This window comes from Adiantum capillus-veneris, chromosome 22, assembly GCF_014529385.1.
Source record: "Adiantum capillus-veneris isolate H3 chromosome 22, ASM1452938v2, whole genome shotgun sequence".
Lineage (NCBI taxonomy): Eukaryota > Viridiplantae > Streptophyta > Polypodiopsida > Polypodiales > Pteridaceae > Adiantum > Adiantum capillus-veneris.
This window is the reverse complement of record NC_140952.1, coordinates 102940861-102964499: the sequence shown is the minus strand read 5'-3', so window position 1 is coordinate 102964499 and position 23639 is coordinate 102940861. Positions and strand designations below refer to the sequence as shown.

General features: G+C 38.5%; 1 protein-coding gene across 2 annotated transcripts; it reads right to left on the bottom strand.

Annotated features, from left to right (window-relative positions):
• Positions 1-19337: 19337 nt before the first annotated feature.
• Positions 19338-23208, bottom strand: LOC147429936 (pentatricopeptide repeat-containing protein At2g03380, mitochondrial-like). 2 transcript variants are annotated; one of them, XM_086496123.1, is made up of 2 exons: positions 22894-23208; positions 19338-22794 (listed from the first exon to the last, which is right to left on the bottom strand). In XM_086496123.1, the coding sequence occupies exon 2, from the start codon at positions 22590-22592 to the stop codon at positions 20121-20123; it is 2472 nt and encodes an 823-aa protein (XP_086352249.1). In that variant the 5' UTR covers positions 22593-22794; positions 22894-23208; the 3' UTR covers positions 19338-20120. The 2 variants fall into 2 exon arrangements, with proteins under 2 accessions (XP_086352249.1, XP_086352248.1); XM_086496122.1 differs by having other exon boundaries at positions 19338-23208.
• Positions 23209-23639: the final 431 nt, after the last annotated feature.

The following is a 23639-nucleotide window of genomic DNA, read 5'->3' as shown; positions in this document are numbered from 1 at the left end:
GTGACAATTCTCTCTACATTGCGCCAGAAAACTTGCGAGTTCACAAGTTGTACACATCTTGCAGCTGCCTCTTGGTAGCTAGGATACTTGCTGAGCCATGCATCCCAGTGTCTATCAACTACTATTTCAATCAATGTAGGCTTCACTTCTTCCAAGGTGGCAAGAACATAATATGCGACTGCAAACCTTGTCGCACAAAATATCTGCAAAGTTTTGTTGGGTGATTTTAATAAAAAAGAACATACAAAAATTGATTCTCTCTAATAAATTTCACCACATGATTAGCATCTAGCAATTTTTTCTTTATGACGGCCATTTTTCCAATATCTTTTAATAACAAATTAAGAGTATACACGGTACATGGCTCCCAAGTAATTTTTGGGTACTTAACTTGGATAGCCCTTCCTGCAACCTCGTAATTAGATGCATTATCTGTGACAATTGTAGTCACATTCTTTGGTCCAACTACCTTTGGTATAGTGCACTCATATATCCTTGCTAGATAATCATTGGTCTTCTCTTTTAAAGAGGTGTCAATGGCTTCCACAAACATAGATCCTCTAGGATTAATAAGCATTACATTGATGAGTGGCTTCTTCTGACAGTTGGTCCATCCATCCAACACTATAGTACAACCATATGCAAGAAAAAACTCCACCACCATGTGCTTGAGGATGGCTTTAGTACTATCTTTCACTTTATCTAGATACTTTGTGCGCATCTTATTATAATCAGGAAGCACAAACCCCTTTTTGGTCATGCTCATTAAAGCATCTTGAAATATGGGGTTGCGCATAGCATTGAATGGTATACCACGCCACAAAATCTTGCGTCCATCTCAAGTGCAACTCAAGCAAAATTTTCTCATCTATCACTTCATATAGCATTTGTCCATTGAATGATGCTTTAGAAGCTTTAGTTGAGCTAGGATTTGTTGTTGCTGACATTGAAGTATGTTCGTGAAAAGAAGTTGACTGGGGAGTCTGAACATTTGCTTTTGTAGGCACATGCTCTGTCCTCTCATTGAGAAATGACATTTCAACATCCATTACAACTTGTTTGGCATTCACAATTTTCTTTTTAGCTGCAAGAATTTGCTCTGCAATGCGAGCGTACTTTGGCAATCTAACATGAATATCTCTTGGTGGTGTCGTACACTCAGACACATTACTAGGGACTTTAAACAAATGCTCTTTGATCCTCGTCGCATTACCACCGAATTCATGGCCGCATGTCTTGCATTTCAATCGAGATGTATTATTTCTAGCATGCAGCTCGTGGATGTAATTCCACTCATGTCCTTTCACCATGCTCACAGATAAATTTCATCTGCCAAATCAACAAATCCACTTGTTAATTTCAAAGTCAAAATTAATTCAAAGCAACAAACTGCACAAGAATCTCTCTATCAATCAATATAGTGATCAAAACATGTCCACATTATCAATTAGTATTGCACTGCATTATCAATAACAATAGACAATAATAGTCTTTGTATTCTTCAATAAAATCATGTCAATCAAATTATATTTTGATGCACTAAATAACTTCATCACTTCAAACAAAACATTTCAATCACATTGCACTATATAGATTCATCTAAAGTGCAAGCTTTTGGCTTTCACACATTATGATAATCAATTTTATAATTCGTTGCACTATATTGATTTATCTAAAGTGCAAGCTTAAAGCTTTCACACATTACAATAATCGGTAATATTGATCAAATCTTGCAATTGATTCTCATTGAAAAATGAGATTAATTGCAATCTTTGACAATTGTCATATCAATTTGAAGTGCAAAAATGAAGTTCTCACACTCCACGGTAGATCTTTGAAAGCTTATCTATCTGCATTTGATACACGTGTACGATCACACAGCATGATAATCGTAGCAATCCAAATAAAGATAATATAATATCAATGTTTTGGACATGAGATTCCTAAATTTTGATTCCATTGAGAGCATAATGTGATGGCTCTACACAGTAAAACAAAATTTCTATCTATATTCACTTTGAGGTGAGAAAGTATTTGCATGTCAAAATCGAACTTACCTAAATAAAACTAACCTCTATTCTACTATATTTTGCTGATAGATAACCTCATGTGAGAGTACACTCTACACACAATGGTAATCTCTAAACTGTATCCTAATTCACTTCCACGTGTCAGTAAACTGAGCACGTAGCAAGTGATTCTTAAAAAACAAAAACCTTGTATGAGTGAGAGTTTTTTCTCTACACAACATACAATGCTTAGAAAATTTGATTTTAAAATAAATAATTATAAAATTATCTAAGAAAAACATAAAATTTGGTTTTGTACAAAATTTAAAACATTTTGGATTTTTATTTTTAACACTAGTCTGGTAACCTAACAGGACATAAAAGTGTCCTTTCAAGGTTTTGGGGAAAATTTCCAAAACCATAGTAGGTCCACTCATTTTGAAACATCCTTTCATGATCTTATAGTACAAGGACTACTACTTATGGAAAAATTGAGAAACTTGTGAAATTTCTCATCTCTTTCTGTCATCAAGCCTCCAAAGTTGATGGACCAATGCATTTTGCCCAAAACAGCCATTTCTTACGGTTGATTGCATATAAATAAGAGTGGGGATTTTGGTAGGAAATGAGATAAAATGCTCCATTAACTTCAATGGGTTGGTGATCAAAACATATGGCTGCTTTTGCCTCACTAACTTTTTTTGGGGCAAAAAAATTAGGTACAAAAAAGTTGCATTTTTTCCATTCTGTGGAGCTACTATCAAAGTTTCTATAGTCACACTCAATACTGATACTATATACATGTTTTCTTAGTTCCCTTTGGGCCACTGGATTGAAAAGAATCCATGGAGCATGTCAAAAGAATAATGGATCTCTTACTAAGGGGAACCTTGGGGACAATGATGAAGTGCTAAATACAACAAACATGACAAAACTGGCTTTAGCATTATGACCTCTAGAATCCCATAGAAACTACTCAATATCTAGCCAAATTTGGAGTTTATGATTAGATATGGTTACTACCTACAATATACACACAATTGGCCTAAGAAACTAGCTAGAGAAAGCTATACTTGCTACACTAAAATGTCTCGTATTCTTCAATAATCAAAAAACTCAACCATCATCATATACTATGCTATATAGCATATTAGGTCCCCCAAAACTCAAGGAAGATTAGATTTACGTTATACATGCCACTTACACATCAAAATTGCATTTGTATATCAAGAAAGCCACCAAAAAAATCATAAGAGTGCTAATTTGGCCAAAATACAGGATTATGCAATTCTTGTAAGTTGGTCATAACTTTCAATTTTAACACTTAGTTCTCCCTAGAAGCATCAAACCATCTGAGAAATATGAAGGCTTATCTTCTAGCAATCTATACCTCACAAACATGAAGTTTAGAGTGGTATAGTTGCAAAAATTTGAGAAAAAGCAAAAAACAAGACTTGTTTTTTCACACAGTTTAGGTTCAAAAATGTTGTGCAAGAGTGAGGTTAATGGTGAGATCAATATTCCAAAAAAATGTCAAGTTCTTTTCAACCCATATGGCACTTTTGTGGATATATAACACTTAGAATTCATTTTCATAGTCTAATTCAAGTAAAAGACCATAGCTCTCAACGGTATCCCCGTTAATTGCATAAAGCAGGCGTGCTTCAAGGATGAAAAATCCCTATTCTACTTACTCTTTTGCAATTAATAACACCAACCATTTGTATCAAGCTTGAGGACCTCTCTTCTTAAGCAAGAAAAAAGAAACCAATAGCTTTGATACCAATGTAACATTTAATGCACTAGTAACTTGTCTGTAGCAGAAATTAATAACATAGTGAGCATTTCATTAAGAACAAGTTCCTAATGAGCATAGAGAGAGTACTTAATTTGAGAAAGCAACATAGAGATTTACACCTTGCTAATTTGGCATTAAAAATACTTGAAGAGAGAGAGAAATAGAACAATTGACAACTTTGAGGACGGTCCCCCCTCCAATAGGCTTTGTATTATAGCTTCTTCCATCAAAGGAGACTTTTGTACAATACAATCTTTGTGTTCCTTGACAAAATTAGTTGGTACAATGAAGATGGAAGATTCATGAACCACATTATGCTTGAAAAACACACCTAGTGTCGCTAGACTCAATCCCAAGACCTCACACACCTTCAAAAATGGTGAGAGCTAGCAGGGAATGAGGATAGATTGAGAGGAAGAAGATGTATCTCATGAGAAATAAGTATTCTCCTCACATAATCACTCTAATAGCATAGCTTAGCTTAGTAATTAGCATGGTAGAGGAGATGAGCATGCCATTGAAGCTTGGCTCTTAGTTGGATTTGCATTCCATAGCCAAGAGTTTCTAGTGTAGGCCTCTACTTATCAATGCTTCGAGAAGGAGATGGAGTTCTTCTTGCACACATGAGTTGTGTGTGTGTGTGTGTGTGTGTGTGTGTGTGTGTGTGTGTGTGTGTATAGCATTGTGTTAGAGTAAAATGAAGCCCTCTCTCTCATCTTGGTCGACCCCTTCTGCTATTTGCTCATGCTGGCCTCCCATTGGCTCCTGTAAAGCTTAGCCATCACAAAATAGAAGCATAATTGATAGAATTTTGACAAGTGTCCACGTTGCCCATTTTGTGAGAGCTTTAGGTAATTAAATAATTTAATTAAACTCTCAATGGATCTCTTAGTCTTCTGGCCAATAGGAATTAGGCAAAGCCATTGGGTGTTGGATGCTCATTAGACCCCTTGGTAGACTGTCCAATAGTCTTCTAGGGAGCTTAATGTTTATCGGTTCTTTTATCAAGCATTTTCTAAATTGATTAGAATAAATTTACTCTATCGTAATTCTCATTTGTCCACCTCTATGGCCATCCAATAGGATTTGAGGGGAGCTTGGGGGCAACTGGCCTAGGAGCCTGACATGTGTCCAGTATTCCCTTTGTGTAAATGGGGAGCTTTGGAGTGTGTGTGTGTGTGTGTGTGTGTGTGTGTGTGTGTGTGTGTGTGTGTGTGTGTGTGTGTGTGTGTGTCATCCCCTACAATAAGGGCTTGCCCCCTCCTTCCTAGGGATGTGGGAGGACTTTTTAGTCTTCCCATGACCATCCCCTATTTCCCCTACTTTGGCCTTTGGATTATACAATTAAAATTAGAAACTTTAGCCTATGGAAGTTTTAATGGGGTTGAACCTAGGTCTTTTGAGCCCCATTGAATCACATTGCTCTTTTGAGACTGTCCCCCTTTGGATCCCTATTTTCCCTCCTTTGCATCCCTTACAGAGATGGGTGTGGTAGCCTTAGCAATATTCTAGATTTTACTCCCCTGGTACTTCCCCATATTAAAAGATCAGTTTAACTTGAGAAAATCATTTGGGAATATTAGATATTAGTTTTTATGATAGAGGAATTGTTTAAATATATACCTTGTCCTTGACTATGCAAACCTCCCTGTTGGACTGTAAGGAGGATTCTATCTTTTATGGTTTTTTTAAATCACTTAATCAATTTCGGTATTTTTATGTCTATATTTGATGTCATCAATTTTTGTTATTCACTAATATTTAATATGACATTTTCATGCGTTAATGTTTAGATTTTTGTCTCTAATTTTCTTTTTAGCATTCCAACCATGGTAGAGACAAACCTGTTTCCTGCTCATTGTAAGGTTTTTATTGATGCTCTTGTACTCCACCTATATCATGTTATAGAGGATCATGTATGACGAGCATTTAATTTGCTTGCATCAAACTTTGAGGACTTCATTACAGAGCTTGTGAGACATTGTTTCCCAAGCTAGAAGCTTCATTTTCTTTGATGCAATTTGACCCAATCATGTTGACAAATGGAGTCATACATATAGCAAGCAATCAAACAACTCTTAGGGAAGATTGCTAGGAAGTTTGAGAGCATCCAAGGTGCGGAGATCAAGACTACCCAGGGATTCTAGCTCAGATGTAGCTTATGTAACACCTCCATCTAGAGCTCAAGGGAAAAAAAGATACAAGAAGACTCCTCCAAACATCCATGGACTAAAGAGGAAGGACCATTTTCTCATGAAGAAATTGTTGAACCTGTAGCCCAAATTTCAATAGCAGTCACATCTTCTACATGTCCCTTTGTATCACAAAGGCAATTGCTTTGGATGAAAGCCTAACCCCCCCTCCCCCCCCCGGTCCTTCACTTGATTTGCAAAATTTCTGTTTTTCACCTATAGGCTCACCTTGATGAATGTCACTTTGCTATTGTGAATTAGGTCAGAGTGACACGTTTAGAATTCAAGGATATAGTGTACGTGTCTAGGATCTACAAGCTCATGTTGCACAGAAAATCTCCCATACAAATGGAACTAGAGAGGACACTAGCATGACTATTCAACACAGTGGCATGATCCTCAAAAAATCCCTTGTGTGTCATAGAATTAAGCAAATGCTTATCTCTAGAATGTGGAACGGTGGCCAGGTAGAGTAGTGGATACAAGCTTGTTGTCATGATGGAAGCAAACCAGCTATAAGCGAGTTTTAATACACCTCTAGAACTTTGGAGCAGTTTATTGAGGATATCTTACCAATCAAAAATTCTCTCTTATGGATGTTGAAATTTTTGCATAGCCATGACTTTTTATACAATGATTTGGATGCTCGTAACATACTAATACACTTTGACACCAAGGGTGTACATGTCGGCATCACTGATTGGGAATCAAGCACCATTGCAAACACCAAAGGGACATTTTCTTGCTTGCTACAGCTATCCTCAGAAGCAAGATCACAACAAGAGAGAAATTATCCATGGATAGATCCATTAGCACAAACCCCCTTTCGTTCACTAAATCCTCTGATGTATATAGCCTATGTTGGATTCTTAGACGCTTGATTTTATGTATTCCATAGCCTTTTGAGCATGAGAAACAATCTTTTTTGCGCAATGTGTTGCAACATATTTCCCAAGGTAAAGAGAGGAATCACTTAAATAGGCCCAAATTAATGAAATTACTTGATGTCATATATATATATATATATATATATATATATATATATATATATATATATATATATATATATATATATATATATAGAGAGAGAGAGAGAGAGAGAGAGAGAGAGAGAGATGTATGACACTCAAGGGATTTACTTGATTAAATATAGGTTGCTTATACCCCATTTAGAGCATCAATCACAGGTAGAGTGGGCTTCTCTTGCAATTGCTTTATGGGTTTGAAAACATCCAAAGGTTTACTATGTAGCTCGTGTAGCTATCCTTGCCGATTTGTGCATTAATCAAATATTGTAAAGAAGTACACTAAATCTACAACCCATTTAGGATCCAATATATTTCTTTTCTTAGTGTGTAGAAAAGTAAAAGATGACCAATTTTTCTCAAAGCTTCCATGAGAGGCGAACACTAACAAGACTCTAACAGCCACGTGTTATAGCTCCACTGCCCTCAATGTCTCGATTGCATCTATGTGCCATGGATCCCCAGAAATCCCTCCTCTATTGGTGTAAGTTGTCTTTCGCATGCAAGCTATTGTGCCATCTATATCACCAAATAATTGTGTAAACACTTTCTTTAAAATTATTGATGACCTCATTATTAGAATATTGATTGTGCATTTGAAACTTTGGATCCGACACAAATATTGCTCCATGTAAAGGGGTGTGTAATCAATCCCAATGTTTCTCAAGAAAAGACCCCATCATGTTTTTCTCTTGTACTTCAAAGAACGTGCTCTCTTTTCAGCTTGCAAATAGCCTCATGCATGTACCAATAGACCCACCCAAATATGAGAGCAACTTTATGAACCAAGCATGCTAGATGCATGAAAGGCTTTGTAACAGTGACAATTTATACCACAACACAGGAGAGTTCACAAGCCAAAATCACCTAGTGGCTACATGCTCATAGCAGGAATACTTGTCAATCTAAATATCCCATCTTCTATTTGAGACTGTTTCACAAAGGGTTGTCTTAACCTATTGCAACATTTCAAGAATGTAGTAAGCAATTGCAAACCGTGTCTCACAAAATATCTGCAAACTCTTGTCGGATGATAAAGCTCTAAACAGAGTATAAGTAAAAGCATGCTCTCTAATGAACTTGAAAACATGATTAGCGTCTATTAAAGTTTGTCTCACTTAAAAATATTTTTCAAAGTCCTTGAGAATCAAACTCAAAGTGTGAGCAGCACATGGAACCTAGGTAAGCTCAGGATACTTGTTTTCAATTGCGTGCCCTACACTTTTGAAGTTAGATACATTGTCAATGACAATGTTAGCTACTCAGCTAATAGAAAGACATCATTCTTATGTTTATCCCCATTGATTGTATCACAACCTCATGTATTAATGAGAAATATCAAAAAAGTCCAAGATGTTGTATTATTACTGAGTGCCAAATAATTTAAAGGGGCTGAGGGCTTCCAAATTTGTACCTTCCTAAGCTGCACCATTCAGCCCAATTGTCTAGGAATCCATTCCTTAAACCTTGGATAAGGTATAAAAGCCAATTTTTGTAACTTCTGACCTAAGTTTTGGATAATGAAGGTGAGCGTACGTTGTAGCTGAGTATTGTGAGTTCTTTGTTTCTTTTGATTCTTTGTGTCTCCCTCATGCGGTGTTGCATTGTGGGTCCGAGCATATCAACGTGCTAGTAGGTGAAAGTTCTCTCTTTCTACTTAAGTTACTCCCAATGAAGTTGTGTTCTTAGGCATGCCCATCTACGATCTATTTTAGTTCCCTATACACAATACATGAATCTAAAATGATTTTTTACCACAGGGATAGATAGAGCACCTCCTAAGGAAGCTATAGAGTGCTTCATAGGCAGAAATTAACCTACCCAAGATAGGTTGTTTATCTTAGGCATGATTTTGTCCGAGTGTCAAAATGACTTTTAAGCATATGGGGATGTTGAGGATACTCTACACATTCTAGGTAGTAAGCTTCATTGCATTTAGAGCATCGTCGCTATACAAAATCATTGGATGAAGCTTGCAATAAGAAAAGTTTCTTTTGGTGTTTGACACACATCTGCTGAGACCGATCTAGGAAAGAGCACATTGGACTCGAGTTTTCTGAGAGATTAGATTTGTCTTTTAGCCTCCATGCACTAGTTGGGTCAGCTATGTGAAATTTTATGTTTGTGGTTCTTGCTTTGCTAGCATCAATATGGTGAGTCTTGGTAGCCGGCCGGCATTTCAAAGCCGTTGTCGGGGAGGAGGAAACATAGACTAGAGAAAACCCAAATCATTCACTTAAACTTTCATTACTTCCTTTAGTTTCGGCTAGATTAACACAATTTTTTTATTTTATCATGGTTGAGAGGTGCTTGAGAGTAGAGACACTTGGTAAGGACCTCGGGAGTATTAGTTTAGTAGGACGGACTAGGTGAAGGGTCCTTGAGACTAGCTAGTGGTCGGTAAGGGTATCACATAAGAGAAAGTAGAGATTGGACACTGAAGGTTGAATTTTCCACTTTCTGCACTCTTTTTTAATGTTTAATAGGAGTAGGGTAAGAAGAAAACCATCAGGATTGCATCTGATCTGAGGTGCATTGAAGAAAATAAAAAAATAGTCAAATTTATCTTAGGTGCACCTAAGATAGACAGGGGGGTTTTGGGACTGACATTGTGAAATTAAACTGACAAGGTGGTAGACCAACTTGACTAGACTATCTCCCTTGACTTTGGAAACATTTGGATGTTTGAAAAGCTTCATCAAGCCCAAATCTGGAAAAAAAACCGCTAACTTTTGAGAAACTTAACAAAAGTAGCGTCAATTCTAGCTAAAACTTGGAACTTGGGTGTGGATAAATCCTAAAACTTGCAAGAAAATTTGGGAAGTAAAAATTGCAAAATGTCAAATTTTGGTAGAGTTTTATCTTAGGTGCACCCAAGATAGAATTCCATCCAGAGGGGTGCAACTCACAGGGTTTCATTAGACCATGATACAACCCTTAAGCAATTTGAGCAAGCTTAGAGTTTTACAAGGGCAAGAGACACCAAGAAAGTTGGAAACCTTTACAACAAGAACAAAAACGGGTGATAAAACACTGGTAAACTGTCCAAAATTTGTGAAACTAATTAGACAAGCTTGAAATCACATGGATCTACACAAGTCACATTGGGCAAAAACATATTGAAATAGGGAAGATTTATCTTAGGTGCACCAAAGGTAAATTTTCTACCAAAAGAGTCATTTTGTGAATTTGAGACCAAGGATATCTTTGTCAAGCTGTGTGGACCCCATTCAAGTGATAGTAGTTGAAATTACTCCCACAGAGAGGTGCAGCAATCTTAGGCATGCCTAAGATCGCCATTGCAATGTTTCAGAGCTAGGACATACTGTATGTGTCCAGTGGTTGGAAAAAGGAATTTTTACATATTTTGTGACTTCAAATTGACGAGTTGAGGATCACATACGGTTTGAAGTGCTGGTTTGTAAGTAATCACAAATTTGTGGAAAAGGGATAGACAAGGAGGGGAAGAACTATGTCTGGAACCAAAAGCCACTTTCCAAGCTTGAAGTATTTGTTCAATTAAGTTGTGTGAGCCCATATATGTACTTAAGATCTGGTAGAGTTTTGGGAAACTTGGGTAGGAGAGAATAGGAGCAGAGCATCCACAAAAGAGAGTAAACTAAGGGACACCATTAGAAACTATTGCAAAAGAAGTGCCAGACACTTACTCCGACTCAAGTTCTAAGATGTCTTGTTTTTCAACACAATCAGGAATTGGGACCCACTCAAGTTCAAACATATCTTGACCTTCTTCAAAACCAACAAGTATGAAGCCTAGATTTACTTGGATCCAAATAAGAATTTTTTTGTAAGGATAGATGACCATACCATTGAGTTTAAGGAGGATATTAGGGAAAACAAGCAAGAAAACTTCTATATGGACCAAAATGGGGTGCAATACCTCAAGATACAAGATCATGATTCAGTATCTGCTATTAGGCTTTTGAGTGGGGCAAAAGGTCCGTCTTCCTCTTGGGGAATCACAAGCTCTAGGGGATTTCCTTCTTAAGTGGTAGCTTCTTCAAAGTTCATAAATTGCAAGGCTCATCTGTATCTCCATAGCTCTGTCAGGTTGATCTTACCCTGCTATGGATTCTTGTGACTTAGCAGCTTCTTGAGCTTTGCTAAGTTCTTCCTTAAGATGTGCTATTTCTTTTTGGTAGCCCTCTTCTCATTGCATGAACCCTATGGAGAGTTCTCTATGTCACATCTGTTCTAGCTTGATTTCCATTTCAAGATTTCTAACTTTCTATTCAAGTTCTTTGTAAGCCTCATCCGTTCTTTGTAGTGTAGCCATGGTGGGGTTATCTCTGAGCTGGTTCAGTAGTTGATTATGTTCTTGATAGCAAGATTTTGATTGGGTCAGCTAAGCATTTGCAATGTTTAGATGTACTTTCATCCATTGAAAAGATGATGTGGAGTCTTGTATGATGCAATGGTTACCTCTTGAAGCTGTTGCTCTTGTTGTTGGTTCTTTGCTCTTTAGGCTTCCAAATCCACTTTGAACTTTGCAGCCACTTCATCTAGTTTCTTGTTTGTGATTTCCATGGCTTCTTTGTATGTTTCATTAAAGGAATTTGCCAGGTCAAGCTTTTCATTTGAGTACTCTAGACACTGATACAGATTGTGAAGTTGTTGATGGCGAGTATAAATCTCCTCTTTCATTTTGTCCATAGCTTCATGTGCATATTGGGTATACTCATCGATGTCTTCCAAGATTTCTAACTTTCTGGAAGTGCCCACTTCAGACTAATCTGATTGTGTATCTTGATCTTTTGTCGAAGTGAGCATCATGCAAATTGTACTTGGGATTCTTCGTTCAAATCTTGATCTCTTGGGTGACGGCTTCCATTTTATTTCAAAATCACATTTGAGCCCTCTTTCGAGCTCAAATGCGGCTACTTATCTTTCTACCCTTGTTGCTTTTTGAGTAGGCTCTTCTAGTGGTGCGGTGGGATGTGTTCTTTTCTTGGCTCCACCTCATCCACTTTAGCTTTCCCTTTTCTTATTGTTTTTCTTTCCAGAGGAGTTTCCTCTTTCTTGTCACTTTCTGTTGCCTTTGCTATGGTTGCCTCTTGTTCCAAGACATTGACAAGTCTCATCCTTAACCTTGTGGCCACTGGTGGTGCTCTGGTTTGTACTTTTGTCTTCTCTTTTTCTTGCCAGCCATAAATTTTTTATGGGGGCTACTGTATGTGTGCTACCTGGCCAATAGCATGGTATGTTATCCTTGTGACCAATTCTGGAGCCCTCAATAAGGAAATGTTTTGTCGATTCTTCACATGTGTGAGGGTGGTATGAATGTAGCAGACATGGTTTACTTTGGTGGCTCCCTCTTTCTTGGATGCCTAGGTGAAAGTAGAAGCCACTGCATGATTTGGAATAGTGTATCTTGGTGGAATATTTGTGGTGAAATGGAAGTGTTCATGATAGAGGCAAATTTCCCACTCTATCTTGATGGAATCTTTTTGGTGAAATGGAAGTGCTCGTGATAGAGGTGAAATGCCCGCTCTATACTTAATCCTTTGTGTTGTTCACCTTGATTGGGGTGTCATTAAAGTCTGAGATGGTAGCACGACCTTCTTCAATGATGTTGTGTAGCAATTCATAAGCTCTCTTGTAGTCCACACCATAGGGTTCTAGCTGGATGTAGTCTTTGAGACCGATCTTTTCCCACAACGGTCTAGCTGCATCTTCTTTTGCAAGGTCTTGAGCTTCCTTGGGTAGCATTTGCAGTTCTACCTTGGATCCTTGTGCACTTTTAGATATGCCATGGTATACAGTAACATGTTGGCTCTCGAGCTATTCTTTGTCCATCCATGTGACAGTTGCCTCTTTTAAAAAAATTTCTTCTAGATGATATGGGGAAGCTCTGCCAGTTTAGCCTTCATTGTTTTCTTCTTTGGATCTCCCGAAGATAATGAGAAAGATCATGATAGAAAACCACCAAATTTGGTTGTCAAACCAGTTCTAGAAATTCCCAACAAGTAGAGAATCTAATAAATAAATAAAACAGCACAAAAAACACAATTTTTGGCAATATTTATCTTAGGCACACCTAAGATGGTGTGTGTGTGTGTGTATGCATGAAAATTTGTACCAGAATGGATGCACATGGTGTGCATGTGTTGCAAGTGATATGCATGAAGTGTGATATCTTTCTGACACCTGTGGTGAGAGTTATGGGCAGCTTTGTGTTCGCTTTTTTTGCTTTCAGAGATTGTGGTTTTTGAATGAGTTATACTTTGCCAAACTTGATGAAAATTAACATGGTGCTTCATGTGAGCCCTATAAACATTTCTGTGGCTAAATTCGATGGGTTGGGTTATCAGTTCTAACTTAGGCACGCCTAAGATAGAGTTGTCTGGTTTTGAGTTTTTTTGGGCTTCTTTCAACTCGATTGCCTTTGAAGGGTTGGATCTTGGTTGTTGATGAAGTTTGGACTCATTTGACAAGCTAGAAGTCAGTTGTGTCCACTTTTAGCCTCTTTTGGGCGGTTAAGTGTATCCTAGGGTAATGCATGCATGAGAAGAGTGCACCAAGGTGATGTAGGAATTGTGTCAGATAAGGGGATCATGCTTATGCAAAAAAAAATGTGCAAAAAGTGCTTTAAACATGGAAAATCATCTTCGGTACACCTAAGATAAAAGTTTCATTATATTGTCATTTATGTCCCCAACTTGCTCTATCTAGCTTCTATTATGTTAGTTATGGTTGGTGATGGCCTTGGTTGTGTATCTTGCACTTGTTGTTGATCCTGATGAAGTTGATGGTCCTCTTTTGAGCCGAACTTGATTTGGAGTCATTAGTTGATAGTTGTATGCCCATTAAAGGTATGCAGGGGTCAAGTGTAGTGTGTAGAGAATGCAAAAGGTCACCGAAATCCACTAGTTGGAGCTCTCTTTCACAGGACTAGAATGAAAATGAGAGTACAAAAGGCCTAAAGGACTATACATATCTAGAATTTCTTGACACCCCCATACTATACCTACCCATTGAGACTAGTAGGCATCACAATGTACTCTCAGATTGAAAATTTCTGAAAACCGACATCAGAGGATCTTTTTGTCGCAAGTTGTGCCCTGTGGTTAGTTAGTCAAAGTGGCCGTCAAACTTTTTGATTAGAATTGCCCCAAATTTGTTTGGCCTTTCCATTGAGCTTTAAGATCTGGTGTTTGAAGTCGGAATCCAATTTAGACATTCTTGCTTATTTATTTATTTATTTATTTATTTTGAATCTTTATTAGCTTTTATTAACAATTATTGAACGAAATTATCCACACCTCTCAAAAAATTTCATTCCTTGTTAAAAATCGAAAACATTTCTATTTTCATTATTTGGCCATATTTTTGTGGATTGCTCCATTTTGATCATGTTTTTGGCCTGAAAACACACAACAAGAGTAAAAATTGAATTATTTTTTTCTTTTTTGACATGTATTTACAATATATACACACACATAGGGGTTATCATTTTTATGTCCTCCCCATTTTCCTAGTTATTATGGCTCACCGGTAAGAGGGGGGTCTTATTTTTAAGTTCTTGGTAGGATTCTGGGAGCGCTTGTGGGACAGCAGACAATAAAGGCGAGTCACCATGTTCTAGTGTCGATAGTTGCACATCCAACTATACTTCACTTGGGAGTTGGCCGGTGCATAGACGGCACTGTTTGTGGGACTACCTCATGGCATAGTAGGTTTGGCTTTGGATTCTTTGGTTAATTCTTTCACTTTCTATATCTATCGCATGTGGCTTTGGATTCCTTGGTTGATACCTTCACTTTCTATATCCAGCCCAGTACACTTGGGGTGTTACAGCTTGGTCCACACTCACTATCCGAGCACTTTGTTTTGAGATGGCTTCAATCAAGCGGATGATTGTGATACAAGAGGGCTAGACTACACTCCAACCAGCCACCAAGTTAATCCTTTCAGTAATGGAGCAGAGATAGAGAGTGGTGTTGAGAGCTCATTTCCATCCTGACATTGTGGTTCATTTAGCGAGCCTGTTACTTTTGCATCTTCAAGGCTCTTCCCGTCCCACTAACAAAGATCGATTGTGGCATTTGGTTGGAGCTTATTCACACACTTGGAGGCCAATTTGAGAGACTCTAGAGTAGCTCCGTTCTTCTTGATGAAACAATGAAGCAACAAAATGTGGTGTGTGTGAAGAAATTTATTTCACAAACCAATGCTATGTTGAATGAATGTTTGCTTGAGGCAATGTTGTGTGATGGAATATGTGTATTTATCCACACAATTTTTGCCTATGTAAAGCATGATGGGGCTTGTATGCTTATCCATGCTAGGAAAGGTGATGATGTAATTTTGAGCAAACTAATGTTTTTTTTGGTGCATGATGATGCAAATATATTGTGGCTTTTTCTCATTGTAAGCCTAAAAGGAGATCTTGTTTGTTAATATGGTGTTTTAAAGTCCAAATTGCATCACAAAAGGATGAATTTTCTCTTTGCACAAATAACATGGGACTAATGTTTTTTGAGGTTGATGTGCTTGTTGAAAGCATGCCTTTACAAATGGAATCCAAAGCTCACAAACTTTTTGAAGAAGTATGTGTCGAAGCAAAGGAGTTTTTGTTGAAGAATGTTGATAACTATTTGCGAAACAATGAATCTATGTTGAAGTCATTGCCTCAAAGATGGAGTCCATTCTATGGAGTGGGGATTTTCTCATTACTTTATGGTTCTACAAGTTTGTGTTGTATGACCTTGCTCAGATGTATCTTTACTTGATGGGTTCCCAGTCGCGGTATGTTGCCAATAAATGGTGCACTTGTTCTTTTTGGTAAGAAGGCACAATTTACCTGATTTGCTGATTGTAATGCAATGTATAGCTTTAGGAAATTTATTTGTGCATCTTGGATTAAAATCTAGTCACTATGCTTTGCATTTTCTAAATGCTTTGAAATAGGGTGGTGTCTCATGGTCTATCATGGTATATATGTGTACCTTGGAGTAGAGTCTAGACATTACACTTTGCATCATGGTATTCTATGAGCATTGAGTTTTGGAACAAGGGATTTTGTGGGATTTGAGTCCGAATTTTGGGAAAACCAACACTTTGCAAGATACCTCCTCGTATATCATTTCCCAAGGGAGGAATCCCACTCACATGTTGAGGGGTTCTCTAAAATTTGGTCTTTCCTAGCCGTAAAGGGATACAAGTTGGTCCACTAGCTCAAGGAGTCTGCCTTGTAATGATTCCTTCTTTATGTAGAGGATTCCAGTAATCAATTTTTGGGTCTACCTAGTCATCCGCTTCCTAAGAGAGATCTGTGAGCAATAAGTTGTCCTATACTGCCACAAGTTAACACATATCCAATTCATGATACATAAAGTTTCTTGGAGTGGCTTATTGCTTGATATTTTGAAGCAAGTTTCTTAATCTCTTTGTTTACAGTTTTAAGAATCGTAACATGCAAGAAAAAAATCTGAAAATACATTCCACTTGAAATCACAACTTGGTATTTGATATCAAGACCCCCACTCGGACAATAAAATTGACTTATTGTTTGCAGTACAAACACAATCCAATCATCACTAGATCCAAGCTAGTCTTGTTGGGTTTTTAGGCCCAGATCGTACCCGTGGAAACATATCCTTATAACACACAGTGACACCTCCAGTGTATGTGGAGATTGCATGGCAGAGTGTATCGTGTCTAGGTCACTTATATATATGTAAGGTCTTTTTTACAAATGAATAGAAACGTGTTATTTTGTATTGTGTCGACTATTTTTCTCTTCTCTCTCTCTCTCTCGTTCTACTTTTTTGCATGCCATCCCACCATGGTAGTTCCTTTCTATCACCCTCCATAGGCATGGTTTCCTAATAGTGGTATCAAAGCCCACACGACGTACATTGTGGCGTTTTAAAATTTCATCGCATGCCAACATAGTGGACGCCAACTATTTTGCCCTAGCATTCCAAAATGCTCCTAAGAAGGCAGGAAGAAGAAAAAAGGGTTATACGTGTCATTTCTTCCATTATTCCCAATGCATATGCAGTCAGTAGTTGTGCTTCTACCTTAGCTTCAACTAGGCCATCCGCTCGTGCCAAATCTTGTGTCATTTGTGGGTGCAACAATCATCAGACAAAGGATTGTTTCATAAAAAAATCCTTGTACTCACTGCGGTAAGACAAATCATCCCTCCAATAAGTGCTTCAAAAAGAATAAAAATCATATCCATATGGTTGATGGTGATACAGAATCTCAAGTACTTTTAGTTGACAGTGATGTTCTTTAGGTCAAGTCTTTTTATGTTACTCATAAAAAGTATTTCAGCTGACAGTGATGTTCTTTAGGTCAATTCTTTTTATGTTACTCATAGTCAAAAATTATTTGTAAGGGTTATAGACACTGCCTCATATAAGTGGTAAGACCTCCCAAAATCTATTCAGTTCTAAGCCAATGTTATAAACCACTTCTCATGAGGTTATTGGGTGAACCTAAACCCAAGGTTTGAGAGTAAACCAAAAACTCCATTTTATGGTAGCTATTTTGACCTACACCCTATGTGTTTGACATGGGGTTCATTGTGATAGCACCAACTTATGGGTATACTAAAATCCTTGGTTGTGAGGACACCTAAAACTCATGGTTAATGAGTATACCACAAATGCGTGATTAAGAGTAAACCTAAAACTCTATGTCATGAGAGTGGTAAGTCTAGTCTAGGCTTGAGGGGAGGATTGTTGGGTTTTCAAGCCCAAATGGTACCCGTGGGAACGTATCCTTATAGCATGCAGTGACACCTCCAGTGTATGTGGAGATTGCATGGCAAAGTGCATGGTGGCTAGGTCACTCTCATATATGTAAATATGTAACGCTTTTTTTACAAATGAATACAAGCATGTTATTTTCTATTGTGTCGACTATTCTGCTCTCTCTCTCTCTCTCTCTCTCTCTCTCTCTCTCTCTCTCTCTCTCTCTCTCATATTCTGCTTTTTTCCATCCCATCCCACCATGGTAATTCCTCGCTATCACCCTCCATATGTGTGGTTTCCTAACAAGTATAATGATCTCATATGAAAATTCCATACTACAACCATCAAACCAAAGCATAATTAATTCCATCCCTCAACTGATTGGTTGAGTTGATTTATCCTCAATGCACCGAGTTCTCTCTTGTGGGACATGAAACATCCTTGCTTTGGCTTAGCCTACCAATGACTTCGTGCATGAACTGTGTATTCCTAAACAAGAGCCCAATCCCTACCCTAGATCTAAGTCCACCCTATAGATGGTTAAAAAAAGTGATCCCCCGATTGGCATTACTTACCTTTTTAGGGTGAGCAAATGCTTGCAGTTACCCCATTGCCCGAATTGGTTACCACTTATTTACCCCTTTCCAATAAGTTTATCATTGGTGTTGTTAAGTTATAGAACCAATTTTGTGCAAAAAAAAAATAGCAATCGAACTACTAGCATCTTGGTTCGAACAAGGACTATACCATCATGTGATTGTTGCCCACACCAACCATGTTAGCATGTTCAAACATATCATCCTTACAAAATCAAAATCAAAATCAAACACAATAACCAATTATGCTTATGTGGCATGCATTGATCATTAAAATCTTTCCTTAGAGAGTCTACCATTGTGTATGCTAAGTGGAAATGACAGATTCTTTACATGGTGAGGATGAACCATAGTATTAGCAGACATCGGTAGATCTAACATTGCTAGGAGAATCGAGGGGAAATGCACAACCTCGGCTTGCTTCTTGAAATTGGGTGTTGTAGGTAGAGTTTTCCATGTTGTCCTTCGTTTGGCCAAGCCCGAATCCTCATGTCAATTTATTATTGTATAGATAAGAGAGAGTTTGTAGAGATGTGCTTCCAGTGAATGAAATAGATGCAAGGTGCAAGTTTAATAACAATGAATGCAAGGTGAATGCAAGAGAGTGTACTATAGTTGAGAGTGTGCTATAGCTGGTAGATTAGAAGGGAGGTTGATACGTAAGAGACTCCAACTTTGAACCAAGTTAAGCTCAAAGAGGGTGACAGAACTGAGAGACATGGTGCTCATTAGTCCAAAGAGCAAGGAGATGGTGGGGAAGAGCTTGGGCAAGCTTGAGCTGTAAAGGGGTTTGATAGGTCTTTGCCCACATTGGAGAAAAACGAGGGTAGGCCCATCATCCATTTACTAGAGGACCATGTGTATATATAATAGATGGGGTGAATTATGTGCACTAGGAATTTCCTTGTTTTTGTTCTGGAGTGGTCTCCTTATTTGTGTGTGAGTGGTAGGCTTAGAAACAAAAAGGGTTAGAATTTTAGCCAAACATCATTGTTAGCAAAGGTTAGAGAAAATGAAACTTGGCAAGGAAAGATATAATCAGTGCCTTCTTCAAAACCCAATTTTTTCTACAGCTTACTTTTTGATGGGTATATGACTCCCAAAATGTTCATACATGCCATGAAAACCCTATTTCATCACTATAGTGTAAGCTAGGCCTATTTTTTAAGCATAAGGTTGAAAGGAAGGTTTGATGGTACAAAAAAAGGACTAATTTTAGTTCCACCTTATTGATGCAATTGCCATAAAAGTCGTTAGGTGGAATTTTGGAAGGAAACATTTCTCCTAATTTTGATCAGAGCAATGGAAATACCCCATAAGCAAAGTCCCCTGCATAGTCGGCCTGAGAGCCCCAAAACTCCGTTCCCAAAGTCACCCATTTCTTGTTTCCTTTGTGCCACTTCTCAACGAGTTTATGAAGGTTACATACAGAATATAACTATAAGCAACCATGTTTCTAATCCCTTGCATTGCAAAGAGCAAGCCATTTCCTAGGTATCAAAGAGTAATTCTCAAAAATTGGCATCGTAACGGCTTTCTCAGTACGTGTCAGCAGTCTGTGCTTCTCGTGATTGGATGGAATCCAAACCCTGGAATCTGTTTACTACCTTAAGCAATTTGAGACAAACAATACATGGTTTGGTCTATGGTCAGCGCACTCACGAGTCACATCTGCCCTTCAGGCTATCTCAATCAAGCATCCACAACATTTGCACAACCTTCGTCCTATGGGTCAAAGCAGAATGATGCAAAGGGAATACCAGTGGATCATGATTAGACAGCCATCAACCTTTCAAAAGTATCAATTGCATTTGTCGTCGTGCTGTTGTGTTTTACAAGGGCAGAATAAATATTGGACAAAATTACATAGCATCCTGAGTTGTCAAAGTCCGATTCAAGAGCGTATTTTGCGACACGCTCTCCTCGATCTGCATCATTCTTGGACTTGCACGCAGCTAACACTGACGCATACGGTGCCTTTCTAGATTGAGAAGGTAACGAATGCAAAAAGGTTTCTGCTTCATCAAGACGTCCGGATCTCCCAAATAGATCAACCAGACAATCACAATGATCTGCAGACGGCAAAATTCCATATTCTTGTACCATTGTTGTGAAGAGCCTCTTGCCTTCATCAGCAAAGCCACAATGACTGCATGCAACAAGAACGGCCAAAAAAGACAATGCATCTGGAACGAGCCTCTCTTGTAGCATTCGTTCAAAAAGTTCAATTGTCTCCTTCCCTTGACCATGCTGTGAGTGAACTGCCATCATGGCATTCCAAGTGAGTAAATTGCGTTTGGGCATTGTGTCGAAACAGTTCCTTGCATCCTCAATACTACCACACTTTCCATACATGTTAAGAAAGGCTGTTCCTAGAATACAATCTGTATGAAGACTATTGTCCACTGCCCAAGTATGAATGAGCTTGCCTTCAATAAAAAGCAACTGGCCAGCACATGAAGAGACAACACTCACAAAAGTGACTTTGTTAGGTCTAATTTCTTCACTAAGCATTTGAACAAAAATGTCAATTGCCTTGTCTGCCATCCCAAGGCTGCTATACAAACTCACCATAGCATTCCAAGTTACCACGTCTCGCTCCGACACTGTGGTGAAAATGTTCTCAGCATCACGCAGATTGCCCCACTTGCCACACAAAGTAATGAGAGCATTTTGCACCTCCATTCCTAAGTCGAGAAACCCACCCTTCTCCAATCGCGCATGCATCCTTTTGAAGTGATTTTGTGAGGAACTACTACCACAAGAATCGAGAATAGTGATGTAAGTGACTTTATCTGGCATCAATCCTTCTTGTTGCATTTGATCAAAGAATTGGAGCGCTTTTTCACTTTCCTCACAAGCCGTGTACGCCACAATCATGACAGTCCATGACACCACATCCCGGTCCACCATATTGTCAAAAATACGTCTTGCTTGTTTCAAGTCACCAAAATGTGCATACATATGAGCCAGAGAGTTTTCTACTACTAATTCTGGCTCCATACCACTCTCCATTATGTACGCATGCACCCGTTCACCATGTGCCTTCTGAGCGGAATTGGCAAACAGAGAACAAATATTACTAAAGGTGACTTTATCTGGACGCAGGCCCTGTGCCAGCATGCTCTCAAGCAACTCCATCACCTCCTTTGATCTCCCATTTTGAGCATATGTTGAGATCATTGCATTCCACAAAACCAGATCTCGAGCCAAAATAGAAGCAAAAACCTTTTCGGCGGCCTCTAAACTGCCACACTTATCATACATATTTACAAGTGCTGCTCCAGCCACAGCATCAACACCTTCACCTTCTGATATTTGAGCATGAGCACGCTTGCCCTCATCAGGCATCGCTGTGCATGCACATGCTACGACTTTTCCAACATAAGTATACTGATTGGGTAAAACCGACTCAAGTTGCATCCGGTCGAAGAGTCCAAGCGTTATCTTGCTGTAACCCTTTTGCGCATATAATGTAATAATGCAAGTCCACGTTACAACATTTCTTTCCATCATCTTGTCAAACACAGAGCAAGCATCATCTAGACAAGCACACTTTCCATACATGTTTACCAGAGCATTACCAAGGGCAATGTCTGGATTTAGCCCGTCAGCAACAATTTGAGAGTGTATTTTTTCACCTTCACCCAAGGCCACATGCTTGGCACACATGCTTAAAAGGCTAACATATGTGATCATTGTTGGTGTCGAACCTTCTTGCTGCATTTTTCCATAGAGGTGTAGTGCTTCACTAATTTGGTCCTCCTCAGCATAAAGATTAATCATAGTAGTCCATAGAACTACATCCTTTCCCACCATCATGTCAAAAATCTTTGTCGCATCCTCCATTCTGCAGCCTTCACCATATACTTTCATTAAAGCAGTACCAAGCACCTTATCTTGTCCAAGTTCACTGTTTAAAATCTGAGCATGAATCTTAGAAATGTCAAGCCCAGTTGGTTGATGGGCCAGCACCTTAACTATAATGAGAAATGTTATTTTGTTGGGCAGCACAGCTTCCCCTTGCATGCGAACAAAGAGTTCAAGAGGCTTTTGATTCTCTCCATGTTCCACATACTCTTCCATCAGATAATTCCAAGCATAAACGTTCAAATCACACATGCTGGCCACAAGCGCAAATCCATTTTCTGGAGATTTGCATCTGAAGTACATGTGAAGAAGATGGCTTCCAAGGAATGGACTTGATTCAAGCTGATGGAGTATTATGTAGTGATGAAGCAGCATGCCATGCCTGACATCACCATGTGTGCTGAGAAGGGAGGAGAGTATTGTGTAACGGCTATAAATACAGCAAGGGCTTATTTGAACATTATTAGCCGGATCCGCTGATAATGCAGGCTCTTTTGATCCACCAGCCCTAAAAAGAAGCGATGCGAAGCTTATATTCTGGTGCTTGGGGGATGTCAGCAACTCAGATGATGAGGACCTGGCAGCACATTGCAAATACTTAGAAGCTTTTGCCATCAAATAGAATGAAATCAGAAGAGACCCACGACGAATAACCCCAGGGGGCCGACATGGGCACCTGTTTTGGGCACGTTTCCAATTCCATAAGCGAAATTCTCTGGTGATGGTGGGCAAGATGAATTCCACCCCATTGCTTCACTAGTTCGCCTTCCAAAAAAGAAGCGTTACCTTTAGGCTTTGCTGAGCCGCAGCACAAGGCATGCACCATAGTGCATGCATCAGGCGACCCAAACGTTCCTGTCGAGGTGTTTGAGCTCATGCCTGCACACCAACTTGCCATCGCTGTTCCTGATCAGAGAACGCGAGAGAAGAATAATCCCAAGAAATCCAGTTTTCAACTCAACACTTGTTGTCGTAGGGATGTCCTTTGGGTTGCCTCTTGATTTTTGGGCCACCTAAAGACCTACGGGTGAAGGTCGTTCAATTTTCATTGCTTGACAAGTGTCCCAAAGGACCTTGAAAGTCTTGTGAGTAAGTAAAAGCAACTGATAATTTTTTAAATATTATTTTTCAAAGTTGCATTTATCTTTTGGATTAAAAAGTGTTTTCATAGGAGTTTGACCCCATGATATGAGGTATTGATAAAGGTCCTTTCATTCAAAAAAAATCATTTCACTATCTTGTTTTATCATGTTTATTAAATTTATATTTTTTTATAAAAAAAACATTACTTTTTGTGTTTTAACTTTAAATTTTATTATTTTTATTTTATTTCTTTTTCATTTTATTTTATGTCAAAATATTGATATACAATGTGCATCTTTCACATTATTTAAGTGGGGCTCTTCGTAATATATAAACTAC

Bases quoted from the DNA above. Each gene is read 5' to 3' on its own strand.
- LOC147429936 (XM_086496122.1), bottom strand. From the start codon at position 22,832: ATGGCAAAAGCTTCTAAGTATTTGCAATGTGCTGCCAGGTCCTCATCA.